The sequence below is a fragment of the Schistocerca nitens genome, chromosome 4 (assembly GCF_023898315.1).
Source record: "Schistocerca nitens isolate TAMUIC-IGC-003100 chromosome 4, iqSchNite1.1, whole genome shotgun sequence".
Classification (NCBI taxonomy): Eukaryota; Metazoa; Arthropoda; class Insecta; order Orthoptera; family Acrididae; genus Schistocerca; species Schistocerca nitens.
Window position 1 is genome coordinate 944581574 of NC_064617.1, and position 21775 is coordinate 944603348.

General features: G+C 42.9%; 1 protein-coding gene across 1 annotated transcript in view; it reads left to right on the forward strand.

The window, feature by feature from the left end:
• Window positions 1-3893: 3893 nt before the first annotated feature.
• LOC126253593 (cuticle protein 18.7-like) overlaps window positions 3894-21775 on the forward strand; it is a 91723-nt gene continuing 73841 nt past the window's right edge. Inside the window, exons 1-2 of the mRNA XM_049955028.1 lie at window positions 3894-3927; window positions 6515-6727. Coding sequence (XP_049810985.1) covers window positions 3913-3927; window positions 6515-6727 — 228 coding nt within the window. The 5' untranslated portion in view covers window positions 3894-3912. The remainder of the gene's footprint in view (window positions 3928-6514; window positions 6728-21775) is intronic.

The following is a 21775-nucleotide window of genomic DNA, read 5'->3' on the forward strand; positions in this document are numbered from 1 at the left end:
ATTGAAGCAGTATCTCATTCCCGAGAGCTATATAGTCTTGGCCGGCTGTTGCTGCCGTAGGCAACAAAATTCACTGGCAGACTGAATGTACCAAAGCATTTCTATAGGGTTTGCTTTTTCACTCTGAAAGATTTAGACTGTCTGTTGTACCTCACCCAGAACAATTTTGAAAAAGTAAATGCAGGGTCGATTCCGTTCAATATGAGTATACTAATTATTTGTAAACAACTGTGAGAACTAACGACACCGCAAAATAGTATACAAACAAAGTGAATATGATAATCAAAATAGGCCTATTCGAATATATTTCTCTTGTTCTCATTATTGAGTCACGAATCTCCCACAGTTTTTCTGCAGGTTCGCTACTGCAATGCCGCCAAGTGGATGGCCTTTACAAACACTGTGAAACAATTGTACGTCGTGCGTTGTGTAAAAGTACAGAACCACACTGAAAATAAAAGTGCTGTCGCATTCAACACTTGTTATGGCACTGTAAATCGTAGCAGCTGTCAAAAAATCTCTTTTTCGATTTCCAAAGAATGCTGAGATGATTGTGAATGATTATTATAGTAATTAAAAACGCTCATTTTAGCGTACATACACTTTAGGTTTGCGAGAAAATGTTGTCACCAGAACTTTGACTCATAACGAGACTAGCTAAATCTTTTACCACCTGTACAAGTTACTGCCGTCTACATGGCTTACCGTTTCTCGAATACAAATAAGCATATCAGTCGACAACTTCTTTAATCCGTACCTACTAAAATACAAATACTGAGTTTCGTACTTCAGTTTTATTAAAAACGAAGAGCCGTCCGGTCTGGCCGAGAGGTTCTAGGCGTTTCAGACTGGAACCGCGCGACCACTACGGTCGCAGGTTCGAATTCTGCCTCGGGCATGGATGTGTGTGATGTCCTTAGGTTAGTTAGGTTTAAGTAGTTCTAAGTTCTGGGGGACTGATGACCTCAGCTGTTGGGTCCCATAGTGCTTAGAGCCATTTGAGCCAAAAACGAAAAGTAAACACGCCTGTGCATTTTTGTGTATATGTACTAGTTTGAGTATGGAGTATGGAATAATTAAGATAAACGTGCATAAATTGCCAAGAAGCTGTCAAAATTTTCAGGTCGTAAGCAGGTTCATGACAGCGAGGAGTCGTTTTCGCTCGCATTAGACTACGTTGTACGAATATAAACGAAGACTTAATGGAAGTCTCTAACAGATACTGGTGAGGTAAGAGTGTTTAGCGGTACAATACGCTTGCCTTGAGTTTTCCCCCATAGACTAATTTTTATTCCCCCTCCACAGCAGGGGAGTTAGAGTATTAAAGGTATGTTGATCTTTATTAGGAGTAGAAAATTAACACGACACTGAGGATATAGGGGCGATATATAGCCGAAAGTGAGCAGGAATTGAATTTTTTGCTGTTTACAAGGTAACTGGTGATAGGTTCGATTTAAGAAGAGGACATAGACTAAATAAGAAGAAAGCGTCGTAGGTAGACTTGCAGGCGGGCTAAATGTCACAGGTGGGAAACAGAATCTGTAAGACACACATTTTGATATCTGGGAGGCAGAGTAGATAAAGACGATAGTTTCACGTGAGCCAGAGAAGCAAGAACAGGTCCAGAAGGGCGTTTAGAAGAAGAATTGGCAACCAATCCCCATGAATGTAAGAGTTGTGTCTAGTTGTGAATTTTAAAGTGAATCTGAAATCGACAAAGAAACTCTCGAAACGAAGTACAATCGGCGCAATGCATGAGGAAATACGTGCCAGGCACGCGCATATACTCGTAATCACTTCCTTTTAAATTTAAACAAGTCAAATTACAATTCATTCCCTGTCTAAGATCATTTTCCATGATAAAATTACGCCTCTGCTGCTGTGAACGGCACATGTTATAATGCTCTGACATTTTATCACTATGTGTTGAAATAGATGAGAAATGGGATACAACTTCAAATACATTTTCCAATTAGAACCGCCACTGATGTTCCAAAGCACCATCAAACTGTTTCTCGGCTCATCTGATGCCATCCATCTGTAAGTACAGTCCATCCGCTTGGGGCGCTACCATCGCTGCAGCAGGTTGTATGATTTTGCCCTATAGAGTTTCGTTACTGTTTGATAGAACTCCCGTTTTATTTGATTCAATGTTGAAGTTACCAGTATCAGGAGTTGAAAATCTTATAAGTGAATGAATGTAATATTTACATTTTATTCTTTGATTATGATTGGTTAGTCGCACACTATAAATTTATAAGCTAAGAAACCTTGCGTATGTTTGACATCCCATAGAGTCACCAGAAGAGAAATTTGTTACAGCTAAAACCAAATTTTTGTCCGGCAAAAGTTCATAAAATCGAGTCGCTGGAACGACAACCCTGCTCCGACGTGACTTCGCGCCTCGCACTCCAAACTGGAGGAAGAAAAATCATATCATTCTGTTGAAGTTTGAGCCACAAGGTTAGACAACGCAGGGATCTCGTTTATCTGTTTTGCATATGACAATCACTGTATGCCCCAATAAATGTTACCCTCAACTGCCATCTACGCTGATAATACAATTATTCCCATACGTCTTAACATATGATATATATCTGTTGGTTTCATCTTCGTGCCGTATTTTCCTTATCAATTTTTTTTCATTCTTTCGTAGCGCTACACTTCAAATGTTTCTACAAGTTTAGGATTTACATATGGTCCAGGTTTCACTATCATAAATCGCAGCACTCCAAATTTAAACACTGTACACTTTCAATAACCTCTTTCTCGCTTCCATGTCAGGAAATCCATTAAAGATGTTTGTTGAAGGAAACAGTTAATCATACGTAACAATCTACTTGTTCCATTGCTTCATCTCTGTAACAGAATGTCATATTAAGAACAGCAGAGTCTCTCACTTCTCCTTCTACTACGTTTTGACATTCTGTAGTCACTACTAATGTTTCTTGCGTTGTGTATGACTTTCGTGTCAACATAGTTTATCGTTGAGACTAGTTCTCTGATCTTTCCTCTGCACAGGGTAGATCATCTTGGTCATTCTTACTTTCGGTCAGGAGGTTCATATTTTCTATGAACGTAGTCATCAGATACTGAAAGTTTGTCTTCAATGGGATACACAAGAAGGGCATATGTCGCTCACACCTCCATAGAAAGAAAAAAAAGGTCGTATATCGAATGCACCGACCGATCAGCCTCGAAGACGTATCAGTTCAAAAACGCTTTTGAAGAAAACCACAGCACGTCATGGATGTTCGATTATAATAGGTGCACATAGTCATCTGACATGGAATCTAAAAACTATTTTACCATTCACCGCAAAACTAACATGTATTATCCTCCTCACCACCCCAGCTGAGAACCGCGTATGTTCTTCTTCGCCACGCCCCCTCCCCCTACCATACAACTGCGGTAATAGGCCGCAAAGTCATCTTTTGTTCGTTTCAGCACAAAACTGTCCTTGTTTTTATTAGACCACTTGTTTACGAAATTGTCTAATTAGGGTTCCTACATCACGTTTCCCACTACACTGACGAAAGCTCTCTCTATATCGACAGATGTTTCGAGTGCATGTTGATTTTTCTGTTCTTTTCATTCCGTTGGTGCGCGTAAGGTCATTATTGCTCAATTGATACATTTGCCTTAACTGAAACTGAACTGATCCTCATAAAGTTGGACGGATGCACCTGGACAAGTATGCATTTTCGGGTACTTGTGCTAACAAAGGGATCTGCAGAAGGCGAGATTAGGGAAGGCCGAAGCAAACGACACGGCCAGGGGACAGTCCACCTGGGCGGGGAAGGCCAGGAACCGAGTCCGCCTGGTACTTTCACGAGTCCAGCGGGCGGTATATAAGGACGTGGCCGCCGGTGTCACGCTACAGTTCATAGCAGCTCCTACAACAGCTCCGCCATGAAGGTCCTGCTGGTGAGTAGCGTTCGGGCGTCATTCGGTTTCGCTGCACATGAACCATGGACCTTGCCGTTGGTGGGGAGGCTTGCGTGCCTCAGCGATACAGATGGCTGTACCGTAGGTGCAACCACAACGGAGGGGTATCTGTTGAGAGGCCAAACAAACATGTGGTTCCTGAAGAGGGGCAGCAGCCTTTTCAGTAGTTGCAGGGGCAACAAACTGGTTTTTTTGTCATTTTTTGTGTTTTTTTTCTTTTTTTTTCTTTAAATATTTGAATCTTTTATTTTTTCTTATTTTAAAAATTTTTAAAAATTTCTTATTTTGTTCCCAAAAGTTTTATTCTTGCTTATTTATTTACTTTTTCTTTGTATTATATGTAAGTTTTGTTAAACTAACTGGCCTTGTAACATTAACCAAAACGGCCTTGCTGTGCTGGTACTGCGAACGGCTGAAAGCAAGGGGAAACTACAGCCGTAATTTTTCCCGAGGGCATGCAGCTTTACTGGAGAGCTGCATCAAACCAGTCTCAGGACTGAAGACCACAACAACAATAATTCCTACAGTTTCCACCGGGCGCCTAATTCCCACTGGTATTTTCCCATTGTGGCACAACTAAACGGCCTGAACCATAACTGTTTCAATGATATTCGTATGCAGAGTTTTGAATTCTAAAATTTCTAACAGAATTAGTGGAACACAGAATCTGACACGAAAGGCACAATTACTCTGTAAGGATCCATGTCACGATTGTCACTTTCGATAAACCAGTTTATCCTACCGTGAGTATAGCCAGTAAGTTTGAAACATCCCCTTTGAAAAATTACAAGTGACTGTGCTGGTAAGCTTCTACGTTATTTGATTTTCAAACAGCTGAACAAAACTGAACGTACTCAGAAATTTCTCTCTTTACTTATTCCGATCATCACTAAACTGACACACAATATTTGTAGCGCAGCGCAATCTGATTTTCAATATTCCCTACAAAAGAATGGCCCTGACTAACAATAACCTATCCCTTTCATGAATCACTTACCTCACAAAAATCTTCGTTACTCGAACAACTGCAATACAGCGAGCGCCAATACTGCCAACTAAATAAAAGATTCTAACTATTGAAGTCACTAGATACTGGTAGCCACAGTTAGCAAATAAAAGAATTTGATAGTGAACAACCAATGTATTTACCTTAATAATTTTCAAAATATCAATTCATGACCTCCATCTTTACAAATTTCCCTTTTCTGGCGGACACACTTCCAGGTCGTCTGCTAATAGCAACCTCTCAATACTCAGGTATCTCACTCTCCACATCCACCACTTCTGGCGGCTCACCTCCAACTGCGCAACGCTACGCGCTGTTCACATCCAGCTGCCCAACACTACAATAGCGAATATACCAACAATGCCAACCAGCCACAGACTGCAGTGATTTTCATACAGAGCGCTACGTGGAGTTACCAACATAAAAACCTAAACAGCTTACTTACAAGTTTTAAATTTTTCAACAGCGGTACTATTTATCGATTCACACACGAAATAATCTGCAAATAACACTCAATTAAGACCAGATGTTACCAGCATTATTTCGACGTATTCTCTAGAACGCGGCACTGAATTTGACAGAGAAGTAAACTGTACGTATAACTGTTTTTCAAGTGTTTATAATGAATGTGTAATATAAATTTGATGTGGCGAAAAACTATGCTAATAATTTATGCCATGTGATTAGTACACAATCGTTGTTACTAAGAAGAAAGTGACAGACAGGTCTAAAGTAATGAAACCAATGGAACAATGTCTATGTGAGGACAAAGATGCATTTAAGAAATACCTGCTATGCTTTACATATGCCACACTCTTTTTCACTTGGTTAGGTATTTCATCTTTAGGCAGGAAAACTATGAGACATGTTGCTGACAAAGTGCTCACTTGTTACCTTCCTTGAGCATAAGAACAGCTCAGTCAGTTTACCGTCAGTGCTTCATGTGGTGCAATGCTTTAATCAATGGCTTAATCGTGAAATACATGTAAACTGGTCACATTCCACATTTGTCGGCAAAAAAAGTCCGTTAAATGTCAGGTGAATTTTTACTGGGCTACTGTGCTGCTTTATCTGCTATAAATCATAATTAATTATACACGAGTGTCACTAATAGCCGGCATGTGTGGCCGATCGGTTCTAGGCGCTTCAGTCTCGATCCGCGCGAACGCTACAGCCCCAGATTCGAATCCTGCCTTGGGCATGGCTGTGTGTGGTGTCCTTAGGTTAGTTAGGTTTAAGTAGTTCTAAGTCAAAGGGACTGATGACCTCAGATGTTAAGTCCTATAATGCTCAGAGCCGTTTGTCAATAAATCTCCTAGTAATCAAATACTCATCCCTGTTTTTTTAATATATTTTCCCCAATTACGACTGACTATAATGTTCTAAAATTTACTATCTCACTCCTTTTCACTGTTCGTGCTCATAACGGCTCAATAGCCTTTATCACCAACAAATGCTATTGTAATTTTAACTGCCAAGTGCCCAGAGATGAGAACAATCAGGACACATTCTACTTTGTGATCTTGTAGCATACAACACGCACCAACCTGGTATCTGCAGGTACTCCTCGTCGCCGTCCTTGCTGTGGCCGTGGCTAGACCCGGCTACCTGGGCGCTGCGCACGGTGTAGTCCCTGCCACCCACGCAGTGGTGGCCGCGCCCCACGCCGTCGTCGCCGCCCACGGCGCCCACGGCGTCCACCCTGGACTGGCCGCCTACGGCCCGGCTCACATCGCCGTCGGCCCCGGCGGCTACGTGCAGGACACACACGAGGTGGCCGCCACCAGGGCCGCCCACCTGACCGCCGTCGCCCAGACGCAGGCCCGCGACGCCCACATCAACGGCGCCGCAGCGCACGCCGCGGCCGCCGCCCACGCTGCCGCTGCCGCCCACGCCGCCCCATTGGTCGCCGCCCACACCGCCCCCTTGGTCGCCGCCCACGCCGCCCCCTTAGCCGCCGCCCACGCCGCACCCCTTGTCGCCGTCGGAGCGCCAGCCCTGCCCGCAGCGCACGGTCTTCTGGGTGCGCATGGTGCCGCCCTCGCTCACGGACACCAGTGGTGAAGCGTACCAGCAGTTGTAACATAAATGACGTATCATAATTTCATGCCAACTTCATCTGCCTATAGTCTGTTTTACATTTTCATTAGTTACAAATAAAGCTGTTCTTTAAAATGTGCACGGGCATTCTTGAGTTACCTTGGAGACATATTTTTCTACTGACCTTGTTTATTATCAAATCTTGCTCTGACTTTGAACTCAGATGCCAAGTTATATGATGGTAGTCCAGAAAGTAAGATCCGATCGGTCGCTAAATGGAAATCACAGTGAAAATCAGAAACATTTTGTTTGCAAGAGTTAGCTACACTTTCCAGATACTTTTTACATAGTCGCCACTCCGACTTAGACATCTGTCGGAGTGTTATACCAAATTTCCCACTCCATCGTCATAGAAGGTAGCCGCCTGTGCTTTCCGATAATTCTCTACGCTGGTCTGTAGAGCGTAGCCTGCGCCCAAGTGTTGTCTTCAGCGTTTCATGTCAACAGAGATGATACTCAGGATGAGCCAATCAGGGCTCTATTGTGGCTGATCGATATCTTCCCACCGAAAAGGTTGCAGGAGCATCTACTGCCCCTGCAGAGTGCGGCTCAGAATTGCCATGAAGAAGGAAGTGAGTGGCAGTTGTGTTAGGTGGGCTGCATTCATTAAGGCGAAGCCTCTCAGCGAGCCCTCCTACTTGGCGGGAAACATCGTTGTTGTAGACATCTTTACTCGCTCACATTACGTTCACAACTGAAAAGAGCGTCTTGATGCGATCGACGGTCATACTAGGGACACTGCCCAACATATCTGTGCAAAGTTTATCCGGTTTACACTGTGGTGCCCATTTTGAGACCGATCGGCAGAATAAATGTCTCTAAACCGTCTGCGAATCAAGTCAAAGGGAGTTTTAATGACAGAGACATTTACATTATTCCACGCTGCTTCAGCTCTGTGCCAGATCTAATCATTTGTAGTGGCTGGCTAGTGGCGGTTTGCTAGAGTCTTGGCAAACCGTGACCAGATATTTTCACTGAATGGGAGATACTGAGAACGTGCCGGGCAGGTCAGCAGTCGAACACCAATTGAGGTAGTCCAGTGCACTACTGGCGACATTTGGTCCCAATGGCATTTGGTACCAACACAAAGGTGCTGGAACCGTTTGATGGTGACAAATGCTATCAACAAATTTAGTTCTCCTCTGAATCTATGGGCACCATCGGGACTCGTCTAAATCGATGACTTAGTGCTATTCCTTCTGTGTACAGTGATGTCGCTGGACGCACCACTGTGAGCACACATCTCTCTGCAGCTGCGTCAAGAACAACCACAGCAATCGTAGCCCTGCTCAGTCCGTGGTCCTACAGAAGTCCTCGCACTGTCCGTGCGGATACTGTTCTTGCTGTAAACAAACCAATTTCTTGTCTCAAAATACTGTATAAATTTGCGTGAGCGAGCGAAGACCAAGTATGTTCTTTCAGTAGCTGTTCACATGGGGACTTTGAGGTCCTGCATAGCTCTGAGTATTTCACTCTTGAACCCATCGATTCCTTATTTGCATGACAGTCGTCTCGATAGGCCACGGACCTGCTGCTGCCGAATTCCCTATATTCTGTGGTAAACGCCCCTCCTTCGTAGAAAGAACAGACACCACGTGGAATACGTAGCTGTGACGCATTGTATGTGAATTGAAGGAGGAGAGAGGGGGAAGAGGGGGAATGGGATGAACGAAAGGAAAGAGAAGGGATTATTAATGTTAGGTACATCGGAATATTACGCAGAATCAGCGGCTACGAGTGAAAGTACACTACTGCCCATTAAAACTGGAACACCACGAAGATGACGTGCTACAGACGCGAAATTTAACCGAGACGAAGAAGATGCTGTGATATGCAAATGATTAGCTTTTCAGAGCATTCACACAAGGTTGGCGCCGGTGGCGACACCTACAACAACCTGACACGAGGAAAGTTTCCAACCCATTTCTCATACACAAACAGCAGTTGACTGGCGTGCCTGGTGTTGTTGCGGCGCCTCGTGTAAGGAGGAGAAATGCGTATCATCACGTTTCCGACTTTGATAAAGGTCGGATGGTAGCCTATCGCGATTGCGGTTTATCGTATCGCGACACTGCTGCTCGCGTTGGTCGAGATCCAATGACTGTTAGCAGATTATGGAATCGGTGGGTTCAGGAGGGTAATACGGAACGCCATACTGAATCCCAACGGCAGTCGACATGACAGGCATCTTATTCGCATGGCTATAACGGATCGTGCAGCCACGTCTCTATACCTGAGTCAACAGATGGGGACGTTTTCAAGACGACAACCATCTGCACGAACAGATCGACGACGTTTGCAGGAGCATGGACTATCAGGCCGGAGACCATGGCTGCTGTTACCCTTGACGCTGCATCACAGACATGAGCGCCTGCGGTGGTGTACTCAACGACGAACCTGGGTGCACTAATGGCAAAACGTCATTTTATCGGATGAATCCAGTTTCTTTTTAGAGCATCATGATCGTCGCATCCGTGTTTGGCGACATCGCGGTGAGCGCACATTGGAAGCGTGTATGCCGCGGTGGTCTCGCGGTTCTAGGCGCGCAGTCCGGAACCGTGCGACTGCTACGGTCGCAGGTTCGAATCCTGCCTCGGGCATGGATGTGTGTGATGTCCTTAGGTTAGTTAGGTTTAAGTAGTTCTAAGTTCTAGGGGACTTATGACCACAGCAGTTGAGTCCCATAGTGCTCAGAGCCATTTGAACCATTTTTGAAGCGTGTATTCGTCATCGCCATACTGGCGTATCACCCGGCGTGATCGTATGGGGTGCCTTTGGTTACACGTTTCCGTCACCTCTTGTTGGCACTGACGGCACTTTGACCAGGGGACGTTACATTTCAGATGTGTTACGACCCGTGGCTCTACCCTTAATTCGATCCCCGCGAAACCCTACATTTCTGCAGGATAATGCACGACTGCATGTTGCAGGTCCTGTGCGGGCCTTTCTCGACACAGAAAATGTTCGACTGCTGCCCTGGCCAGCACATTCTCCAAATCTCTCACCAACTGAAAACGTCTGTCCAGTGGTGGCCGAGCAACTGGCTCGTCACAATACGCCAGTCACTACTCTTTATGAACTGCGGTATCGTGTTGAAGCTGCATGGGCAGCTGTACCTGTATACGCCATCCAAGCTCTGTTTGACTCAATGCCCAGGCGTATCAAGGCCGTTATTACGGCCAGATGTGGTTGTTCTGGGTACTGATTTCTCGGGATCTATGCACCGAAATTGCGTGAATATGTAATCCCATGTCAGTTCTAGTATAATATACTTGACCAATGAATAACCGTTTATCATCTGCATTTCTTGTTGGTGTAGCCGTTTTAATAGCCAGTAGTGATAGATTATATAATGGTAAGACAGAAATTTAGGAACCAGGTTTTAAATTGTAAGACATTTCCAGGGGCAGATGTGGACTCTGACCACAATCTATTGGTTATGACCTGTAGATTAAAACTGAAGAAACTGCAAAAAGGTTGGAATTTAAGGAGATGGGACCTGGATAAACTGAAAGAACCAAAGGTTGTACAGAGTTTCAGGGAGAGCATAAGGGAACAATTGACAGGAATGGGGGAAAGAAATACAGTAAAAGAAGAATGGGTAGCTTTGAGGGATGAAGTAGTGAAGGCAGCAGAGGATCAAGTAGGTAAAGAGACGAGGGCTAGTAGAAATCCTTGGGTAACAGAAGAAACATTGAATTTAATTGATGAAAGGAGACAATATAAAAATGCAGTAAATGAAGCAGGCAAAAAGGAATACAAACGTCTCAATAATGAGATCGACAGGAAGTGCAAAATGGCTAAGCAGGGATGGCTAGAGGACAAATGTAAGGATGTAGAGGCTTGTCTCACTAGGGGTAAGATAGATACTGCCTACAGGAAAATTAAAGAGACCTTTGCAGAGAAGAGAACCACTTGTATGAATATCAAGAGCTCATATGGCAACCCAGTTCTAAGCAAAGAAGGGAAGGCAGAAAGGTGGAAGGGGTATATAGAGGGTCTATACAAGGGCGATGTACTTGAGGACAATATTATGGAAATGGAAGAGGATGTAGATGAAGATGAAATGGGAGATACGATACTGCGTGAAGAGTTTGACAGAGCACTGAAAGACCTGAGTCGAAACAAGGCCCCCGGAGTAGACAACATTCCATTGGAACTACTGACGGTCTTGGGAGAGCCAGTCCTGACAAAACTCTACCATCTGCTGAGCAAGATGTATGAAACAGGCGAAATACCCTCAGACTTCAAGAAGAATATAATAATTCCAATCCCAAAGAAAGCAGGTGTTGACAGATGTGAGAATTACCGAACAATCAGTTTAATAAGCCACAGCTGCAAAATACTAACACGAATTCTTTACAGACGAATGGAAAAACTAGTAGAAGCCGACCTCGGGGAAGATCAGTTTGGATTCCGTAGAAATACTGGAACACGTGAGGCAATACTGACCTTACGACTTATCTTAGAAGAAAGATTAAGGAAAGGCAAACCTACGTTTCTAGCAATTGGAAACTTAGAGAAAGCTTTTGACAATGTTGACTAGAATACTCTCTTTCAAATTCTAAAGGTGGCAGGGGTAAAATACAGGGAGCGAAAGGCTATTTACAATTTGTACAGAAACCAGATGGCAGTTATAAGAGTCGAGGGACATGAAAGGGAAGCAGTGGTTGGTAAGGGAGTAAGACAGGATTGTAGCCTCTCCCCGATGTTATTCAATCTGTATATTGAGCAAGCAGTAAAGGAAACAAAAGAAAAATTCGGAGTAGGTATTAAAATCCATGGAGAAGAAATAAAAACTTTGAGGTTCGCCGATGACATTGTAATTCTGTCAGAGACAGCAAAGAACTTGGAAGAGCAGTTGAACGGAATGGATGGTGTCTTGAAGGGAGGATATAAGATGAACATCTACAAAAGCAAAACGAGGATAATGGAATGTAGTCGAATTAAGTCGGGTGATGTTGAGGGTATTGGATTAGGAAATGAGACACTTAAAGTAGTAAAGGAGTTTTGCTATTTGGGGAGCAAAATAACTGATGATGGTCGAAGTAGAGAGGATATAAAATGTAGACTGGCAATGGCAAGGAAAGCGTTTCTGAAGAAGAGAAATTTGTTAACATCGAGTATAGATTTAAGTGTCAGGAAGTCATTTCTGAAAGTATTTGTATGGAGTGTAGCCATGTATGGAAGTGAAACATGGACGGTAAATAGTTTGGACAAGAAGAGAATAGAATCTTTCGAAATGTGGTGCTACAGAAGAATGCTGAAGATTAGATGGGTAGATCACATAACTAATGAGGAGGTACTGAATAGGATTGGGGAGAAGAGGAGTTTGTGGCACTACTTGACCAGAAGAAGGGATCGGTTGGTAGGACATGTGCTGAGGCATCAAGGGATCACCAATTTAGTATTGGAGGCCAGCGTGGAGGGTAAAAATCGTAGGGGGAGACCAAGAGATGAATACACTAAGCAGATTCAGAAGGATGTAGGTTGCAGTAGGTACTGGGAGATGAAGAAGCTTGCACAGGATAGAGTAGCATGGAGAGCTGCATCAAACCAGTCTCAGGACTGAAGACCACAACAACAACAGTGTATGTACTGGATCCTAACTCGAGCCCAGGATCTCCTGCTTACTATGCAGGTGCGTCATCGGGGACGTCGTGTTATCGCAACTGCGGAACTATCTAGGTACGCCTCACAGCCGACCCGCATTCCCACCAGGCGCCGGCTATCCGCAATCACTGCAAATTTCCTCCATGCTCGCTACTCTGAGATTCCCACGGGAGGTCGGACGTATTTGTGCGTCCGCACTGAAGATGGTTCAAATGGCTCTGAGCACTATGGGACTCAACTGCTGAGGTCATTAGTCCCCTAGAACTTAGAACTAGTTAAACCGAACTAACCTAGGACATCACAAACAACCATGCCCGAGGCAGGATTCGAACCTGCGACCGGAGTGCACTGAAGAACGTGGATCCATTGCCCATCTAGGCGAATCTATTGTATGAATGCCAGGGGCGGTGGCAAGAGGGGTAGGGTCTAGGGGGCTATAGCCCGCCCCCCCCCCCCCCGCCCTCTCCCCCGCCAAATTGAATATCATATTACACTCGATAAAGTGACTTCAGAAATCAGCGGATATATTACTTCAACAGATTCAATCTGTTTTTTATAATTTTGTAGCAATATAGGTTGCAATGTATTTCAAACACATTTTAACGAAAGAATAAGAGCGTCAAATAGCTATCTAAACTAATAAATATCATTTAACATAAAATGGGCGTCTAATTATTTATTAATAGACACTGGATGTATATTAATGTACGAATACCACTTACAATAGTCAAGAAAGCTAAATATGCCGGGTATGTCTACCAACACTCAAATTGCTGACGCTGGACAAAAACTTGGATATCGCCGAACATCTGGATCAAATCTTATTACTTTACCGGGCACACACATTCTGTAGGTACGTTTTTACCCTGAACTCCAAAACAGTTACCAATAACTACTTTAAGCAACTTTTACCAATTTGTTGGTGGTGGACCCCATCTCTCCTTTTGTTAAGCGATATTCCACTCCCCCATACCCCCTGCCTCCACCCCCCTTCCCCTCCCGCCATTAGCTCCCACCCCCACCTTGACCTGCTTCTAGAATCGCCCCTGATAAATGCATGGTGTCTGCTGTTTCGTACGTGTCCGTGCCATGGTTCCACCTTCTTCGGTGCGGATGCACAACTAAGTCGGACCTCCCGTGTGAGTGTCAGAATTGTGAACATGGAGGAAATGGACAGGGATTGCGGACACGTGGTAGTCGGTGGGAATGTGGGTCGGCCGTAAGGAGTGCCGAGATAGTAGAGGACTTATGATACTGCGTCCTGAATGGCGCAGTGGTTAAGCATCTACTTGGTGAGCAGGAGAAACCTGGTGCGACGCACATTCTCACTCGTCGGCGTTGATTCCGCCTAATGTCCCGATGTAGCTGACATCAGTAATCCCTTCCCTTTCCTTTCTTTTCTTTTCTGCCCCCTCCCCCTCAAGCTTAAATTTACATATAATATCACAACCTTCTCCTCACGAAACAAAATTCTATTGCGATACCTGTATACGAATTCCTTTGTGTAATCTGTCCTTTTGACATTTATTGCATGCAGTCTTCACAGTTTAACTAAGTGGCAAACAGTGATTTTCCGTTTTTTTTTTCCATTTCGCACTTCAGACGTACCACGATTAAGCAGTTTCTGAAACGAAAACAGATTAGCGTCTTTTCTAAAGTGAACAGCGTTGGTATAGTTTGATGAATCGTACACTGAAGCCGTCGGCACACGGATCATGCATTCGAAACAGTGGTCTGAGTTTCTGACGTCATAGCGTGGAAAAGAAGGTTGAGGAGTCGTTCAGAACGTGCAGAGCAATATCTAGCGTGACAGATACTCTGCACGTGCGATAGCACGTTGACCGACGAGATAGAACAACGCCACCTAGGTCGCATTCACGCCGTCTATCTTATGCTATTTTCGCGTATGGTCGTAAATTGTAAATTACTCTTTTCTCTATTTTATTTTCGGTTTTTGTTTTTGTTCGCGTAATAACGCATATACGAAAAGAGCCGCGAAATACCTTTTAGTAGTGCTGTGCCAAGAATTTCTTTATAATCATTAATTTTCAACAAAACAGAATATATTGGGTTCTTATTGTTCTGAATCTGGCCTTCTATTAAAGGAACATTTTTGGCTACTGTAACTCACTATAAAAATCAACATATCTTCCGTACTTTATAGTTATTGAAAATGAAAATTACTTTGTTATGAAATACTGATGTTACAGTTCGCAAAGATTGTTCAACATTTTGCAGTGGATTTTTGTTAAGCGTAAAACACCAATAATTACCACGACTAGCACAAGAACATGAGACTATTGTCGAAGAAAAATACGTTTTCACTATAAGGTTTGCCAGACCAGAACTAAGCACAGCAAAATTCCTATTATGTTACAAAGGTAAATTATCTCTTTTGTAATGTTAGCAATATATTATCAGCAGCCCGCGTCAACCTGCAAAACACATCATAAAATCTGCTGCTCTGCTCTGCAAGTCCGGAAGCTGAAAGAGATGATTGTATTTCACTATTACCTTCCCGCTTCTTTGCGGTATGATCAATTTCTTTTAATGCAGTTTGAATGCACCGCGGCAGCGGCTTGTTCGTTCGTAGCGCAGCTCTGCACCACGGATAATATTTAAATAACTGAAAAATGTCTCAACAGGATGGGATAATAGGCAAGCAAGCTATAACAATTAATAATGCAAGTTTTCATCTAAATAACTCTATTTAAACATTCAAATATGTTAACTTATCTGCAATACACACCTTTTTCAAACATGAGTACGTAATGGCGTACATCGATTAACCGTGACAAAAGAAGACTACGTTAGCATGTACAACTGCGACACAGGCTATCTTACTCCCGTAACTTCAAGAAGAAGACAGAGAAATTAATGTTTATTCTGTATTATTTATACTAGTGACATTGTTCATCTTTGAGTGATATTTATCGTCTGTGCGGTTTCCGTACTCGCCGACACAGATATTATCTAAAATAAATAATAATAAAAAAATACATAACTCCATACAATAACAGAATACGATGCACAATATTTTCTCTTTACTACAAAATATGATTTTTCTAAGGGACGTTACAATGCCCCCTGGCAGCAATTGACTAACGTTAAGAATGTTCGGCAATATGCTGCCACTAACGTCCGTTTTGTCATTGTCTATCACCTTGTTTGGAATATTCACAGTTCACTTCTTTCCTCTTTTACATTATAGTTTTAATTACATTTTTTATAGTTTTTCACACTTTGCGAGGTGACCGTAAACCTAGTCCCAGGGTCATTACGGTTTTCTGGCTCCCCCATTTGGGCTACGTGCGATCAGAAAACCTGGGAAAACTGCGCCGGAGCCATGGTCATCTCGCCTGGATTGTCTTAACACACGGTTTTGTTCATCAAACAAGGGTGGACCTTATCCAATGTTCACAGATAACAATAATTATTTATGTCAAAATGTTAAACCTTTTAGTCTCTCTATTAAAAATGTACCTTCTACACTTTTTCACATTTGTGTTCTGTGTCACAATTAAGGTCAATCATTAAACAGTTTGATAGCAATGTAATGGATTGTCTCTACACGTATTCACGACTAATGTTTTACCATTGTATGGCGTTCGTGTCAATTTGTTTCACTAACATGACAAAAACGTATCGCATATATTATTGAATTAGTAAATGTTTTGAGTTTATATACAGGAAACTAAAGGAAGAAAAAAATGTTTGTCACGTAATTTCGTGTCCAATAAATCATTTTCATATTAGTATATGAACAACGTAGTTGTTAATGTTCGGTTGAGCGTCAACAATGTCGTACAGAGCGGGCGGCGCGAAGCAATTGTTGCGTAGCGTCGTCTGGAGCGCGGCGTGCCAGCGACCGCTGAGGTCGACGACCTGCTAGCAGCAACAGCGACGGCGTGCTGCGGTGGCGCCCGAGCAGTCGCGAACCGCGCCGAACCATTCACCAATGTCGGCGTGTTGCAGCGGTTTCTTGCGACCGGCTGGCTGGCGGCACGGCACGGCACCCGTCTCTGCTTCTCCGCATGGCTCCCCGTCGTAACGCATGAAACAAATATTCCACAACGGTGTACTGTCTTTAAGGATACAACTTATTAGCTGTGGAAGAAAATGCACTTTGGTTAAAAGCGTTTATTGTTCATTACGCCGTCGCTTCGCTGGTATGCACAGGATGTTTTGGCGTGATAACAGGTTTCTTGTGGCATTGTGACACTGGTATTCAGGGTTCGTCACACGCACATTGTACTACACACTTTCACTTGTTCTCACGGTTGATACACTGCCAGAGCGTCTTTCAACACGCGAAAATGTTTCGGTACACACATACTAAATGTCTCCGTCGAGCGATGTTTGTTTGAATCGTCTCCGAACGGATCACTAACTACCGTTTTTACTCACAGTGTACTGTTCGTTGAGCACTGCTCTATGACAGTTAGTCACTCAACACTTAACTTATACCGACGTATATATTGGTGCAGATACAACAGTCATTTTCTGTCCCTACTACACACAATATTCCGTCCTTTTCTAGATTGTTTATGCACACAGTTTATTTTTAATGCATAACAACTGTTCTTAGCATAATCACTCTCATCTACATTGAGTCCATTGTGTTACCTTCTCATTACACACTTTTAATACTATTACTAGGCATATATTGCTTTTTTGTAATTATTTAAAGGTGTGTGATTTTTTGTACATAGCTTTCTTTTCCTCTTTTAGTGTAGCTTGCCAGTTTATCACCCATCTAGCAAACAGATTTTACCATATGCATGACAGCTTGACTTGGGCATATTGTTCAATAAATACTTCATTTAGTACTAGTATTATTTTTGACGTTCTGTCCTACAGGACTACAGTGTAGTTTCCGCGTAACTTGATTCGCGTACCGCGTAATTAATATTCAAGAACGTGTACCAAGTACACAGGCTTCAATTGAAGCATTAATACATACAAAGCATAGGTTACACGGAACGGTTTTGTTTTTTATTGGATTCTGCTCCAGTGTCGTTCTCAGATCACTATTGGCAGTAAACATTACATCACATAATTATTTCGTACTACAAAGTCAATTTTTGGCTAGTATAGACTCTCTCTCAGGGTTCCTTAACTCTAACACAATTACATCTGCTACACATTTATATGAGATTTCATCATTAATTGTACTTACTTACTAAAAATGAAAAATGATTCAAGAAATTAATCATTATTTTATCAACAAAAGATTATTCATTGCTTGAAGAGCATGTAGTATTTTAATGACACTAGCTGTCTGTAAACAAAGTCTTACATTTGCATATTATTGCTCAGTTTACTGATTCTACTTCCTCAAAATTGTAACTATACACAAATTCTTTCTTAAAACTAACATACTTATACTCTAAAACACAATTGAAATCTTCTTACTACTACTATTTACATCAGATATGTCACTGAATAAATAACTCTATTATTCCATTCCAACATCCTTCAGATCTCTTTAGCCACTACCTCCCTCCTCGACCAAGGGATGGAGTAAGATGCGCGACAGTATGTTTTGTGAGGCATCACCTCTATGTGATAGTGGTACCCTTTGACTATTCCTGGTCGGTCGGTAAATACCATAGTATATTCCGATAGCAGCTGCGTCAACTGTTGCTTTTGTATGTTGCTTAAACTTTCAGATTCCTGTACTTTGGTTTGAAATTCATTAACATGTGGTTCAAAATTTCTATCTCCTATATTCGGATAATAGAGATCCGTCACAGGTGAATAATCATTAAGGTGTAGTACCCAGGGGTTCCTACCTTTGATATTAATTCGATTGCAACATGGCACAAGTACCTCCTTCGATTTCATCATAGATAACTCAATCCTCCTAGCTTTATTAACTATACTTAGTTTTCCCGAGGAGAGGTCGATTACTGCGTCCCTCTCACGGAGAAAATCTACTCCCAGAATGCAGGCCACCTTTAACCCTTTAACAATGAGGAACGAGCTCACTATGGCTTCGCCCTCCTTACAAATCTCCACCTGCACCTGTTACTTAACTAACTGGCTCTGTGCACTTATAGCTCCAGACACCTTGCAATTATTAACCGGGAAAGTCGGTATACTACGTCCCTTCCCTAGCGCTTTAAACAACTCTATACTCATTACACTCACTGAGGCACCTGTGTCAATGATTATATTCACTGCAACATCATTGATTTTCGCTTCTATTATGGCTTGCACATTTTCGTTGCTATCTTTCTTACATTCATGCGGTTCGGTCAGTAGATCTTTATCCATACTGATACCGTCGTTGTATCGCAGCATATGTACTCTAGGAATATTCTTGTCATTCGTGTTGCTCTCACTCCTCCCCTCGGCCAGCGATGGAGAGCATATCGAGGCCGATTCTAGTTTGTTGGATGGCTTGCTTGCGAGGTACTTGGACGGCTATTGTCCGCGACCTCTACTATGTTTACGCTTTGGTTTGTGAGCCGCCACGACTGCGCAATAGGCGCGTTCTGCAGTGGTGGTCTGTTGTTATCGTACCGGTCATTACCCTGCCGCTCTGGGCTTGGTCGCTGATTCTGATTCCAATTACGATTACCGTCATTGTAATTGCTATGCCACTGACCTCGCGCATTTTTCCAGCAGTTGGTCCCTGGCAATCCGGAATCGTACCGGTCGTCGAATCGACGCTTTTTATTATGGGACGGCTGCCCATACCCGTTCTGACTTCTACCATTATTACAATTTTGCGAATGCTCTTGCCGCTTGTTACCACCCCCACCATTTCCATGGTTGTGGTTTTGTGCACTATTATATCATGTTTACACCCTGATCCATTATTCCGCGAGTGATCACACGCTGCTTTTGCGTCTTCCTGTGTTAAGTCTATTGAATCTAGAACAGACAGGAAATGTTCCATGTCGCTTTCTGGTACGTGTATTAATTTCTCTTTGATATGAATGGGTAAATGTGATTTTAGGAGTCTTATTATGTCTCTTGGTGAGATAGGCTCGTCCCAGTAACGCGTTTTGTTTATGTACTTCTCGAAATACCGTCTCAGATTCCCAAGACGGGGTGAGTACGGTTCGGGATTGTATACTTCTTTTCTTAGCCGCTCTTGTATACAAGGCGACCAGTATTTCGACAAAAACGCCCTCTCGAACTGTTCGTATGTCATGCAGCTGTCTGCTACTTCTGTAGCCCACAACGCTGCATCACCCTGAATGTATGACATTACGTACTGAATCTTCTGTGCTTCGTTCCACACACTAGGCAAGATATTTTTAAAGCTTTTTATGAATACTACTGGGTGTACTGACTTTCGTTCAGTAGTAAACGTTTGAAACTGCCTATTTTTGATTAAACTTGCTTCAACTAATATTTTTGGGCTATACTGGTTTGCTCCTGGGACATAGGCACTGTGCTCCGAACCGAAGCTACAGCTCTTCGCATTATCGCCTAAAGATTCACCATTGTTGCGTCGCGTATAAGTTTGTGCGTTGCCAAAAACATTGGCTGCTGGCAACATAGTTTCATGTTCAAGATGTTTGCTACTTTGTGCTAAACCCTTTTCCAAGTCGGATATCCGTTTGTTAACATTCACTTGCCACTGCGGAATATCCTCACTGAGTATTTGTTTGATAGTTTGCACATCGTTCTGTACCTGACTATTTACTGCGGTACTGAACGATTCGGAATCTCTACCTGCTATGGCTGCTTGTACCTTAGAATTAATATTTTTGTCAATCTCACTGTCCTTCACTTCTAGCCATGAGTTGAATTCGGTTTCAATTTTCGTCGCTTGTTCGTTCCACTTCTGCTCTACAAGCTGTGTGGAATCTACCTCTAGCTTTTCTAACCGGTTGGCTAAGACACCTATTTCGTCTACCCTGTTAGTGTTTGCTACTTGCAGGTTGCTGACCTGTACAGTCAACTCTTGCACGGCTTTAGGTATCGACTCATAATTCTGTTTCATACAGGCAATCTCTTTTTTCATATTTTCTAACGACTGCACAAGTTGCTGGTCACGCTCAGCTTGCTGGCGATCTCGCTCAGCTTGCTGGCGATCCCTCTCAGCCTGCTGGGCAAGTAAATTTTCCTCTAGCCTGCGATCTCGCTCAGCTTGCTGGCGATCTCTCTCAGCTTGCTGGCGATCTCGCTCGGCTTGCTGTTGCGCAAATTTTGCCTGGTAATCCAGCACGCGCTCTAATATCGCCTGAAGTGAATACCCACCAGGCAGATTACCACTCTCTGGTTCCTGCTTTTCTGGAGGTGGTGTAATTTCTTTATCTACCTCTCCTTGAGCACTGGTGGACGGTGGCACTACTTCCTGTGCCTCTGCCCCCACATTTTCGCGTGATATATCCTCAAAGAGAGTACTTGTACTGCTTAATGCACCCGTTTCTACATTTCCTGCACTAACTAATGGCTGTTCCTCATCATCCATATTGCTCGGACGTTGACTACGCAATTTAACCATATTCATAAATTACCTACTCGAACACAAGACCTAACAGTTTTTTCACTTGCACACAAAATATGTTAATTCATCTACAATACACTGCACACTAAAAATTGCTATCTACAATCAACTTTGTCCTGTCATAAACACTAACATCAAACTACACACCACTAGCGATATGAGGTCACTTCATTGGAGTTAAGCTTCTACAAACAGGACAACTACACTGTAGTCTTACCTTTTATTTATCTGATCTCGGGGTTCGGCTGCCCCCGGATTATGTAGTCGTTACAGTTTCTCAGTACTATCAGGATCGTTTCCTCTAACTTGCTTGCAGTGGTGCGGTTTTTCATGAAAAATTTTTGTACATTCATTAATACATAGCATTAATCATGATACACATACATACATTTATCACTAAATACATACATATATATAACAATAAACACTGAAAGAAATTACACAAAATATTCTTATTTTCGTGGCCACTGCAAATTCGGGCCCCGCGTTTTTGGGCGACAATTTCGCGTATGGTCGTAAATTGTAAATTACTCTTTTCTCTATTTTATTTTTGGTTTTTGTTTTTGTTCGCGTAATAACGCATATACGAAAAGAGCCGCGAAATACCTTTTAGTAGTGCTGTGCCAAGAATTTCTTTA